The following is a 13,124-nucleotide window of genomic DNA, read 5'->3' on the forward strand; positions in this document are numbered from 1 at the left end:
GAGAATCCTCTGTGGTGCGATGACTCGCACAGGAAAATAATTGAGAAATCAAATATGAGATTTATGAGGCTCTAGGTATACCTTAAAGAAGGTATGGGTTACCAGACCCCTCGTAGTGCGATAGCTCGCACTTGGTTATAAAGAAAATGTAAAATGAAATATAAAACCTTTGAGACTCTGGGTATACCTGAAAGACGGTATATGTTACCGAATTCTTCGGGCTCTGGGTACACCTGAAAGATGGTGTATGTTACTGGACCCATGATCTACCTTTGAGAGGGTAGGTGGTACAAGCTTCGTGGACATTCTTGTTTTCGTGAGAGCTAGGCGTTTCACCAGGTCCCCAGTCCACGAAGTTAGGGGACCAGGACTACCAGTGCGTCCTAGGTGGTAGATCCAAGTCTTCTGCAGAAGTACAGGGTGCATCCTAATTTTTGTTCTAGCCACTGGGGAGTTCTCTCTCGGTCACTGACCATTCCCTTTGGATATCCGTACGGCTAGTCATACGGGTTATTAATTAATAGACCCCCGTATGGTCTCGGTCCGCTACGAGGTCAATGCCTGTGCGTACCCACAGGGTAAGAGTAAGATAAACATTAAATAATTTAAGTTAAATGAAATACTCATTCTTGAAGAATCGTGAATTGTTGATATGACTTTCGTAAAACTTGTAGAATCTACAGATTATGCCAATGTGAATAATTGTATCTTTAGTTCAGTTATCTTTTGCACTATATCATGAATTAGAAAGCATAATCATTTTTTTAGAATGATATAAATTTCCATGCTAGTTATATCTACAGTTGTTGCACATATTTGTACACAGGACACTGAGCACCACATATAAATATAATGTTTCTTACGCAGACAGGGGAGTCTGACCCTTCTGCTTTAAATATTTTTTTTCATGAAGCAACTAAATCGGAGCATCGAGGAGTCGTTATGGAAATAGCCAAGAGATCTAATTTATTTCAGTATTTTATGTTTGAACTCTGATTAGTAGATTTACATTTCTGTTATGAGATATAGTTAATGACATTAATGTTTTAATTAATGAATGGTATGCTTTTTGGTACTTCTCTGTTTTACCCTATAATGCACCCGACTTGTGTTTTTCGCACTTCCGCTATTTAAAAAAAAAATTTACTCTAAAATTTTTACTATAAAAAGTTGGGGTGTTACACGACCCGTTTACTAAACAGGTTAACCGTGTCGTGTCGGGTTACCCATTTAATAAATGGGTCAGGTTCATTTTTGCCATAGCCGACCCGTTTAATAAATGGGTCGGGTTCGTGTTGAGGTATGCTGACCCGCCGACCTGACCCGCCAACCCGACACGATTGCCACCCCTAGTTGTATGCAGAGAGGGTGAGGGGAGAGAGGGGTGTACGACGGTGAGAAAGGAGATGGGGAGGGGTTTAGGGTGGGATCTTATGGGGCAATCGTAGACCCAATAAAATCTATTGAGAGAGATTAGGTTGCAAAGAGAGAGAGAGAGAGAGAGAGAGAGAGAGAGAGAGAGAGAGAGAGAGAGAGAGAGAGGCAAAGAGAGGAGAAAGGGCAAACTGTTTAGATTGGGTTGCTTGGCTTGACTGATAGGGAGGAGCACTAACGTGCTCTAGAGTGCTTGGCCTCCGGCAATGTTTGGCGGCAGGGCCTTAGGCGACACTCGCAGCACGAGGGAGAGGGGTATGTGTGTTTTGGGTTAAAATGAGTATTTAAATACCCTTAGTGCTGGTTGTTGGTTCTAAGAAAATATCTATAATGTGTAGGCTTAGAGTTGCCAGTCGAGAAAGCGAAAGCGGGAAACGAGGCACTTTTAAAATTTTAGAAAGCGTGAGATAACTTAAAAGCGAATCAAGAATCATCTCGGAAAGCGAATTGAAAGCGACTTAGGAAACAAAGAGAATGCAAAAAAATAAAGATAAAGATAAAAATTATAAAATTATAAAAAAAAAGAAGCAAAGGAGAAGCAAGCTTCCCATTTTTTTGTGTTTCTTTAGCACATTTCGAAAGCACGACATTTCACGTTTTCAAGGCACAAGCCATTAAGCACCTACCACATACTCCCTAAAAGGAAACTATAAAATTGGCCACATTGGTTGGTGGTTGAAGTGATACAATAGTCATTTCATTTCTATCTCAATTAGTATAAACTTCTAAAACGTGGGTCAACCTGTTTTAGTGGTTTTGATAAATCTAGGACAGTAGTAATTTCTTAATTGCATTTTCTAAGAATAAAAATTTAATATCTTGTATGATAATTGAATCCACCTTCCAGTGCAAGCCAAGGTTGAGACGCGGATGCAATAGTGAAATGAATGCAGGAGACGCGGCAATGGATGCAATGACAGATGAAGATAAATCAAACAGAATGCAACAACTATGAAATGATGATCAAAAGCATTCAGATGATGTGTGATAAAGCAAAAATGATGCAACAAATAACAAGAGGAAAAAACATAACAGAGAATTGAAAAATCTATTACGCAAGAACATAAGGAAGAAAATGAGAAATACATATGAACAGATGCACAAAAATGCAGATGCAGAATCAAACAAAACACACAGGATTTAAAAATGCACAATACAGGGAAGTGAAAGCAAATCGCAGGATGATCCGATGGATGATGTGATATATATGAATGCAAATGCTATGGATGCATAGGAAATCCGATGAAATGCTGTAATGCACAGAATGAGCAACACGATACAGAGGAAATGAATAGGCTGGATCAAATCCGATGTAGCAGATGAAAGAATGCAAATACTGAGATGCGAATGAGTGTAGAGGATGGATCAATGTACACCGAATGCAAGATGCCGATGTTGGAATATGAGGATGCGGTGATGATCCGATGTTGCATAGATGCAATGGATGAACAAAGAAACAACATGAATGAATATGATACGTTACAAAGATGTTGATGCAGAGGAAAGATGCAATTAACTACCCACAGATTCAGATCAGCTAACACATGCAGAGGTGATGAAACACATTTCAGATGCAACACGATTGAAGATGATGTGATGATGCGATGCAGAATGGCAGATGAAGAAAGAGGGAAATTATAATATCGTGAAGTGTAGATGCAGATATGAAACAAGGAATGGAAGCGTTGTGCTGTGAGATGCACAGGAAATGAAAATTATGAATGTGTTGGTGTTGCAGAATATTTTATTGCACAATAGATGCACAAATCGCTGAAATGAACACGCAGCGCACACACAACTCAATGAAAATAAATATAAATGAAAATGCAGCCGATGAAAATGAATGTAATAGAGAATACAATGCTGATTTTGGATCGAATCCAATGCGAATGAGATGCAGGATGCTTATGCGATGAAGATCACAGTGCAAATGCTGAGACGCTGAAGCACAAACAAAATGCACATGAGGATGAAACAAAAAATGCGTACACAGGTGAATTGAGGATGCTGAATGCAAATTCAATGATACGCAAAGGTGATTGAATCCAATGTTGTAGCTGCTGATTCGATCCGGATTTGATTAGATTGAGAAGAGAGGGAACCTTCTTCCTTTGCACTGCCGCCAGATTGATCTTCTTCAGCCGTGAGAAAAGAAAAGAAAAGGATAAGAAGAGAGAAAGGGGAAAGGGAAGAAGCGGAAGAGAGAAAGGGAAAAGAGAAAGAGGAGGGAAAAATCAGAGGAGCTTGTGTTCTTTTTTGAAAGATCCTCCCCTTTTTTTTTCTTCTCTTTACGTGAATTTATAAGAGGAGTTAGTTATTTTTTTTTTCAAAAGCGACCTTGCTTATTTTAACAAAATTCTAAAAAAAGCTCAGCTATGAGAATTTTCCGAAAACCCCCTTTTTTATTTAACAAAAACCCACTTTTATAACACTTTCTCTTTTTTTTTTGAAATTTTGCTTTCTTTTTACTTTTCAAAATTAATCCAAGAAAATGTTATGAGGATTACAAGTGACTGAGGAGGTGGGACCCGGAGTTAAAAAAAAAAAGTAATTTTGGAAAATTTGGGATGTTTACACTCGGCTTGACTGATAGGGAGAAACACTGACTTGCTCAACCGTGCTTGGCCTCTGGCAACGTTTGGCGGTACACAACCTCAGGCGACACTCGTTGCAGCAAGAGGAAGAGGGGTCTGTGTGTTTTTGGTTAAAAGGAGTATTTAAATACTCTTAGTGTTGATTGTTGGCTCAAGGAAAATATCCACAATGTTTACGCTTAGAGTTGCCAGTCGAGGAAGCGAAAGCGGGAAGCGAGGCACTTTCAAAATTTTAGAAAGCGGAAAACGTGAGACGACTTAAAAGCGAATCAAGAATCATCTTGGGAAGCGAACTGAAAGCGACCTAGAAAATGAGGAGAACGCAAAAAAAAAAGAAAAAAGATAAAGATAAAAAAATATAAAAAAAAAGAAAAGCAAAGGGAAAGCAAGCATCTCAATTTTTTTGTGCGCTTCCCCAACACATTTCGAAAGCACGACATTGCTCACTTTCAAAATGTGCTTCCCCACTCTCTATGGTGCTTCCGATGACTCCGTGTTGGCTCACAAACCATTAAGCAGCTAAAACTATAAAATTGGCGACATTGGTTGGTGGTTGAAGGGACACAATAGTCATTTCATTTTTATCTCAATTAGTATAAACTCCTAAAACGTGGCTCAACCTGTTTTAGTGGTTTTGATAAATCTAGGACAGTAGTAATTTCTTAATTACATTTTTTTAAGAATAAAAATTTAATATCTTGTATAATAATTGAATCCACCTTCCAGTGCAAGCCAAGGTTGAGAATGAGAATCTAAGGCCGGAGGTCCAACTACCGTCCCCAGATACCTCTACTCCTATGAAAGAAAACAAAAGAAGAACCTTCTCTCTCTACTGTCAACTGTTTCGTGTTGTAGTTGAATTTGATTACTTATTTTCTACGCATGTTATAATATCAAATTGCTTTTTTTTCTTTAAAACTTTGAAGCTATCACGTAGATGATGCCTTTGTTTTCAATTGCAGTTGACTATTTGAGTTATTCACTATAATATTTGCACATATAACCTTGAAGATGGCTGCCTGTTTTCTCATACTGCTAGAGAGTCCTATTACACACGCAAGGCAGGAGGGTGTATCCTGTGAGGTGCTTTCTTCTCTTGTTTGTTTCAGTTGGTCTTCTATAAATGCAATCTCTGCACTAAGATCCCCTTCCAAAAGCAACCATCCATTTTTCTCTTCTGAAAATCTTTTTCCTTATAGCATTTTGGGTATATATCATTAAGTACAGCCATGGTAACCCAGGCCAACCCCAAAACAGGTTTCCTTTAAAAGCAAAAGAGAGAGAGAGAGAGAGAGTCTTTTGTTACTTTTCTTGTTTCCTTTGCAGAATTCTTCCTTGAGTTGTTTGAGAACTTACATTGTCACATCCCTTTTGTTTTCTTTCTTTTTATTTTTAATCCTTTTTTCCCTTGTTTCCTTTCTCCCTTTGAATGGTTTTGGAGTCTGGTTGTTGGTCATGAGTAACACCATGAGACCAAGAATGAAGGCACTTATCCACCTTGCCTATGATAGAGGCTGAACTTCACCATACAACAGAGAACACCCTCTCATCCAAAAATTGTGGGTTCTCTTCTTTGTACCTTAATTTTGTTGTCTTTATCACCTTCATATTGTTGGGTGATCCATAGAGGGTAAAACTTCACCTGCCAACCAGACCAACTTGTGGGCCACATCCGGCTAGAGTAGATCCTTTCCTTCAGAGTTGAAACAAAGCCAAGAAATGGAGAGGGTGCAGATGGGCAAGGGCAAAGCGACCAAGCTGGGCATGCTGTTGAGGGGCCTAGCCAAGACCCCACTTGGCCAGGGGAGCCCAAAGTGGGCTCGGTCGGCCGAGTCGGAAGAGGGTGGTGGGCGTGGTCGCAGCAGGAGCAGGGTGGCTCCAGAGGGCTGCTTCTCGGTGTACGTGGGCCCGGAGAGGGAACGGTTCGTGGTAAGGGCGGAGCACGCAAACCACCCGCTCTTCCCGATGCTGCTGGAAGATATTGAGTCAGAGTATGGCTTCTGCAGCGGGGGCCCGCTCGCCCTACCCTGTGGCATCGAGTTGTTCCACCGCGTGCTGCGGGAGATGGATGCAGACTCAGAGAAGGTTACTCGTCGTGGGTGTGCCTTCTCCTCCGGTGGGCTCGCAGGGTACCAGCTTCTCAGCCCCTATAGTTTCTAAGTCATATAATTCGATACAATTCGGTCATTGCATCGTCTCGGTTTCTTACTTTTTTTTTAAATTGGGGAGGCCGGAGACTTTTTATTATGGTAGGGTAAGAAATAGACATATGCTTAGTGCATGAAACGGGAAACATTTAGAAAGCGCAAGAGACAATATGAGAAAAATGAATTACAATGCAAAGGGTAAGCCCAAGGAGATTCAGTCAGAGGGTACTGTACTGTAGATTGTAGACAATATTTTCCCAAATAAAGTACCATTGTTCTCGTGCGGAAAAGCACGCTTTGGGTTCTTAACTGTGCGAGTTTTTACTTTTTACTACTCATATTAGCAGTAGATTAATCTGTGCTTTTGAGTTAAGGTGCCTTGACTGGTTGTGTTAATGTTACAAGGTCGTTGACTTTGACCAAACTTGGTCCATATCAAAGTGAATCTATAGAGCCCAGATTTGACTCGGGTGGATGGGTCAAACCTGAGCTAGTCTTACAAGAAACAAGGTGATTGCTAAGCTAAGCCTTGTGTTGACTTAGCTCAAATCACATTAATTCTAGCGATCAAGAGCACCGATTTGACCTAGAGCCACAAGTAAAACTTAGATCAATCTCAGTTTATATGCTTAGGCACACAATCTTAGTTCATAAAGGTTAGGTGAAAAGCTGGCTTTTGGAAAACTGGCTTCAGAAGCTTTATCCTCCTCGTTTTAGAAACTTGATGAGAATCTCAATTATCTCGTGGGCAATTCTATATTGAAGTTTAAAGTCAATGAATTGGGTGTGAAAGATCCTTTTCCCGGAAATTCTTTATGTTGAGTTAACAATTGATGCAGAGCAAGACCGGACGTCCCAGATCCAGCAGAAAACAAGAGTTGTCCCGGGTCCAAGGCCGGACCCGAGATCCGGATCCAATTGCAGCATGAAGAATGATCGGGTCCAAGGGCTGAACCCGAGACCCAGATCCAGCCAATCCTTATTAATACCCTGTCTAGTGTTTCGTGCAGGGGGAGATGGGAATTAACGCAGCCTCTCTTTTCTTTTTTGGGTTCCCTGTAACTTTTCTTTCTTTTCAGCACAACAGCCTTTGTCATTCCTTTTGGTTTTCTTTATTACTTTCTTGTCATTCCATTATTGCTTTTGTCATTACTTCTTTGTCTTTCCTATTGTTTTATTTTTACTGAGTTTTCCCTTTTCACGCACAGTCGGCAGCAGCCTCCCATTAGCCTCATACTTTATTGTTTCCTTTTCTTTCATGTTATTTCTTTTCACTGTTTGATTAAGTTGTTTTTTTTATTTTTGAAATAATGCAACCATTGTTCTTTCTACGGTGATCCTTATTATTAATCCTCTGTTATTGTTTCCTGTGGCAGCAGTCGTTATTATCTATTTTCCCACGTTATTTCTCATTCTTCATTGTAGTACGTTACTTTCAATAATCGACTTAAGGAGGATTGATTGACCCGATTCCCAGTGTCATACTCCCAGTGAGTATTTTGTGGTTTCAGGACTGTTGTGCATTGGAGAACCATCGCCAACGTCGGCACCCAACAGCCGACATCGTCACCCCACTTAACGTGACTGCTCCAAATTCCTCGCTGCATCACAGCGATCTGAACATCCAATCTCTATGCTGCCCTCCTTGCTGCACCCAAGTGCATCCCGGGGTTCGATCTCCACGCTGCGTCAAAGAGTGTCAACGCAACACCCATTAACGTGAAGACCACGGTTCCCTCTCTGCATCAAATGGTATCAGAGCCCATCCCCTCCTTCGTCAACGGCATGGCGCAAGGGGCGAGGAACGATCCTACGAACCGAAAGGCACGAGAGGAGATCATGAAGCGGATGCTCGACATGGTGACTGAGATGCAGGAAGATATGCTACGCCTAGAAATTGAGGTAGCTGGCCTGTCGAAGCGTATGGATGGATTTGAAGATCGGCTTGCTGTCCTAGAATCGACGGTGGAAACGCACCCAACGTCCACATTGAAAGCGATTGGTGGATTGGGCGTCTATGTGGTTGGCCTCCCTAGTGCGATGACAGTTGACCCATGCCCAGCGAACCTCCAACTGTCGACCGTGCCACCGGAGTTCATCGAAGCGAGCCTGCACTGGGATGCCGGATGCACCAGCAAGAGGCATGTGCAATGTTTGATAACCAGTTTGAGAGTCACCTTTTGCATCAGAAATTGTCTCAACCATTCAGTGAATATCAGCAACGACAATTGCAAGAGGATAATGAGTCATTTCATCATACAAGTAGTCAACGACCACAATTGTCCTTTTTGTTTGCCTTGTGCCAAAAGCCTCTCTCTGCAGATTCAAGTGATCTTGCGATGGCTGAGGGCCATGTTGACATGTTCGTCCTGCAATTTACTACTTCTGGGTTCCAAAATCCTATGCTAAGTGGTTATGGTTGTCTTGTAGACTCACCAGGAAATCCCCAAATTTCGGGTGAGTTTGGCTGTGTTGGGCGATCACTAGACATTGCTCGATTTAGCAGCTACCATGAGCTTTTCACTCTGTTTGGGATTGCTTTTGGGAACAAGATCCTCGATGGGTATTCCTTTATGAACGGTGAGCAAAGCCACTATGCATCCGGGGCAGATATAGTGAAGTTTTCAGAAGGTGGTCCAGTTTTTGGTAATCATGCTTGTATTGTTGGGATTCTAGCCAAACCCTTAAGACCACGTGCTGGAGGGACAGAAATTCAGCTTGTGCTTCCATGGGACGACATAGCAGATGGTACAGACGGTCCATTTCAAAACAAATCTACAGGCTTTGATTTGGGGTCGTCCAGGAATATCGATACATGTTGTCTATCGTGAATGTGTCTGGTTTATATGCATATCGTGGTGACAACAAGTCGTCAGAGCCGACTTCTTCACAACCAGGGGAGAATGATGCAGAGCAAAACCGGACGTCCCAGATCCAGCAGAAAACAAGAGTTGTCCCGGGTCCAAGGCCGGACCCAAGATCCGGATCCAATTGCAGCATGAAGAATGATCAGGTCCAAGGGCTGGACCCGAGACCCAGATCCAGCCAACCCTTATTAATACCCTTTCATGCAGGGGGAGATGAGAATTAAGGCAACCTCTCTTTTCTTTTTTGGGTTTCTTGTAACTTTTTTTTCTTTTCAGCACAACAGCCTTTTTGTCATTCCTTTTGGTTTTCTTTCTAGGGTGATCCTTATTATTAATCCTCTGTTATTGTTTCCTGTGAGCCTTTCTTTTTTTGTTTCCTGTGGCAGCAGTCGTTATTATCCATTTTCCCACGTTATTTCTCATTCTTCGTTGTAGTACGTTACTTTCAATAATCGACTTAAGGAGGATTGATTGACCCGATTCCCAGCGTCATACTCCCAGTGAGTATTTTGTGGTTTAGGACTGTTGTGCATTGGAGAACCATCGCCAACGTCGGCACCCAACAGCAGTGGCGGAGCCAGGGGTGGGCATGGGTGGGCGGTCGCCCACCCCAGAATTAGAAACCGAGTCGAAATATGATACGACTCGGGTCTTCTTCTTCATTCCCCACGATTTGGAGGTTGCATTCTTGGGAATGCTTGTCGAAGAAGATCAGAGCAGGGTCGTGCAGGAGTGGAGATCACGCCTCCCTGCGATACAGAGTTGCTCTGCCTCGATGCTGTGGCGAGGACCGTCCCCTCCGAGAGAGAGCTGAGGAGGCACCTCAGTTGGAAGACCTTCGGCTTGCTGCTGGATCACCACCGAGAAGGAGGTGGCTCAACTACCGAAACAGGCTTTCGATCTCGATGTATGATCTTCACCACCATGGAAGCTTCGTGCCACTGTGCCACCGACAGAGGTAGATGATCACCACCCGAAGTCTGCCCACCCAACAAAAAACTTCTGGCTCCGCCACTGCCCAACAGCCGACATCGTCACCCCGACTTAACGTGACTGCTCCAAATTCCTCTCTGCATCACAGCGATCTGAACATCCAATCTCTACGCTGCCCTCCTTGCTGCACCCAAGTGCATCCCGGGGTTCGATCTCCACGCTGCGTCAAAGAGTGTCAACGCAACACCCATTAACGTGAAGACCACGGTTCCCTCTCTGCATCAACAATCCCACGAAGGTAATGGAGAATTAGCTCCGATCGCAATTCTCAATGGTGGCGATTGCATCCACTCACGCACCACGGACAGTACCACCATCTTCAGCTACTCCCACCAAAACTCTAAACCCCACCCACCTCCAAGCATGCACCAACCTTCCCCAACTGAAGCAAATCCACGCTCAGATCTTCAAAACCCATCTCCACAACCACACCTTCCTTCTCAAGAGACTCGTAGACTTCTACATCTCAAACGGAGATATGAAACTCGCCAAGAAAACGTTTGAACAAATGGACGACCCCAACGCACACGTATGGAAAAGCCTGATCAAAGGATATGCGTACAGCGGCCAATGCGACGCAGCACTCCGTCTCTATGCTCGCATGCTTCAATGTGGTATCAGACCCTCCGATTTCTGCTTCCCTCTTGCGCTCAAATCCTCCGCCTGTCTCGCCGCCCTTGCCGAAGGAGAGCAGATCCACGCCCACGTCGTAAAATCTGGCTCTGCTGCCGCCGATGTCTTCGTCGCTAATTCTTTGCTCAACATGTATGCTAAGTGCGGCCAGTTTGAATGTGCTCGCCAAATGTTCGACAAAATGCCTGAGAGAAATATAGTCTCCTGGACTGCGTTGCTTGATGCCTGCACCAAGTCTGGTGACATGGAGGGGGCGTGCAGAGTGTTTGATGAAATGCCTGAGAGAAATCTTTTCTCGTGGACGGCAATGGTTTCGGGTTATACCCAGAACGGGATGTGGGAGGAGGCGTTAGGAGTGTTCCGGCAGATGCAGATGGAAGATGTGAGGCCGGATGAAGTTGCTGTCTTGAGTGCACTTGCGGCTTGTGCACATGTGGGTGCGTTGGGGTTGGGCCGATGGATCCATGACTATGCTAGAAAGAGCGGATTGAATATGCAGAAGGTTTCTTTGTGTAATGCACTCATGGACATGTATGCTAAATGTGGGGATGTAAATGAAGCACGGAGAGTTTTCGATCAGATGGTTCGGAGGAGTATAGTGTCATGGAACTCTATGATAGTTGGTCTTGCCGTCCATGGACATGTAGAGGAAGCTATTCAAGTGTATCTGTGCATGCAAGAAGCTGGGTTTAAACCTAATGAAGTGAGTTTTACTGGGCTCTTGCTTGCTTGCTCCCATGGCGGGTTAGTTGACAAAGGAACCAAGTATTTTTATTCAATGAAGAGTGAGTATGGGATTGAGCCTAACATCAAGCACTATGGATGCATGGTAGATCTTCTAGGTCGAGCTGGACGTCTTAGCGATGCCTATGAGCTTATAAAGCAGATGCCTATTGAGCCTAATTCTGTAGTATGGGGTACTTTACTTGCAGCTTGTAGGAATCATGGTGATCTAGAGGTCGCAGAGTATGTAATTGGAAAGGTTACAGAGTTAGAGCCACAGAGCACCGGAAGCTACATTATGCTGTCCAATGTTTATGCTGCTAGCAGGCAATGGGATAATGCTGCAAGGGCTCGAGCAATGCTGAGAGAGAAGGGCATCACAAAGCTGCCAGGGTGCAGTTGGATTGAGCTAAATAACAAGGTTCATTTGTTCATTTCTGGGGACAAGTCACACCCTCAAACAAATGAGATCAATGTGATGTTGGATCAGCTGGGGGAGAGGCTAAAATTGGAGGGCTATGTTTCTGATCCTAATTCGGTATTGCATGTGGAGGTGGAAGATAAGAATTGCTTGGGTGGCACAGATGAGAATCTGGCCGTTGCCTTTACGTTGATCAACATGGAGAATTCGGACCTTGCAACCTGATTCGGATTGCAAAGAACCTTGTGTCTGCAGAGACTGCCACTATAGGACCAAATACATGTCCAAAGTAGGGATCGGCATCGGGCTTCATCATTTCTGTATGGGTTCATGATCATATGGAATTACTGGTCAGGAAGATCTAGATAGTATGTGGTACCAACTTCTTAGTCGCTATTGGTTCCCTACTCATCAGGAATGCTGAAGCAAGGCTAAACTAGCCAAGTAACAATTCTTGCAAATTTTTGGTGGAAGAGAAAGTTATTAATCGTTTGAAGTACATGAGCGACAAGAAGTTACATTAATGCTGAATGTGCAAAGTGGCATATGCTAGTTACAGAGCTCCAAATCTGCTGAGCTCAATCCATTCAATATTGGATTCTCCCCATCTTTTAACCTCATACAGCCTAACATGCCCTGTATTCTGTAAGTAACCTCCTTGAATGAAATCATTTTACTTCCATATATATTTCACCAACGTTATCAAAGGAAAGAAGTGCTTTGTAGATTCAGGATTTCCCTAGGCAGTTTGGGATTCCTTGCTAGTTAAGCATCACTGTATTAGAAGCGTGGAGCTCCCTTGTACAAGTGTTCATGCATGCACAGTTCAATGATTGTTATGTATCAATGACATTATTTATTCCTCATTGATTTTCCCTCTTTATTGATGTGTTTGCTTAATGAAGTAAATTGAAAGTTGAAACTTGTGTAACCAGGTTTTGTTAAGTCTATGATGAGGAACTTCTTTTTCTTTCAAAGATTATGGGATAAACCAGCTATCTCATGAAATTGTTTTCTGAAGAAAATGACAATTCGAAGCCCAATTCCCAAATCTAGTATTATTAAACAATGGGAACTGAGATTTTTTACATTAATTTGGAAAATAATTGCAAATACTAAACGAGCTCCCATGATGGCCTACTAGCACATGACTGCTTTTTCCATGTGAATCTTTCCTCCGCATTTGTGAGAGGATGATTCTCTATCCCCATTTTCTCACGTCATTGGAAACATGACAAAATGTGGTTGTGAAAAAATGAATCAAATATTCGTTATCTGATGAAAGAGAGTTTCATTCATCAGAATTCTCTCA

The 13,124-nt window shown here is 42.9% G+C and overlaps 1 protein-coding gene and 1 pseudogene across 1 annotated transcript; both read left to right on the plus strand.

Annotated features, from left to right (window-relative positions):
* The first annotated feature begins 5,747 nt into the window (after window positions 1-5,747).
* LOC149811396 (auxin-responsive protein SAUR71-like) lies at window positions 5,748-6,188 on the plus strand. Its single transcript, XM_089993873.1, has one exon. It carries the CDS (start codon window positions 5,748-5,750, stop codon window positions 6,186-6,188), a length of 441 nt encoding a protein of 146 aa, XP_089849999.1.
* A 4,325-nt stretch (window positions 6,189-10,513) lies between these two features.
* On the plus strand, window positions 10,514-12,037 carry LOC149811397 (pentatricopeptide repeat-containing protein At5g66520 pseudogene; annotated as a pseudogene).
* The last annotated feature ends 1,087 nt before the right edge of the window (window positions 12,038-13,124 follow it).

Source organism: Nuphar pumila, chromosome 17 (genome assembly GCF_984573655.1).
Source record: "Nuphar pumila chromosome 17, dmNupPumi1.hap1.1, whole genome shotgun sequence".
In the NCBI taxonomy this organism is placed as follows: domain Eukaryota; kingdom Viridiplantae; phylum Streptophyta; class Magnoliopsida; order Nymphaeales; family Nymphaeaceae; genus Nuphar; species Nuphar pumila.

Coding starts and splice junctions, on each gene's coding strand:
- LOC149811396 (XM_089993873.1), top strand. CDS start 5,748: ATGGAGAGGGTGCAGATGGGCAAGGGCAAAGCGACCAAGCTGGGCATG.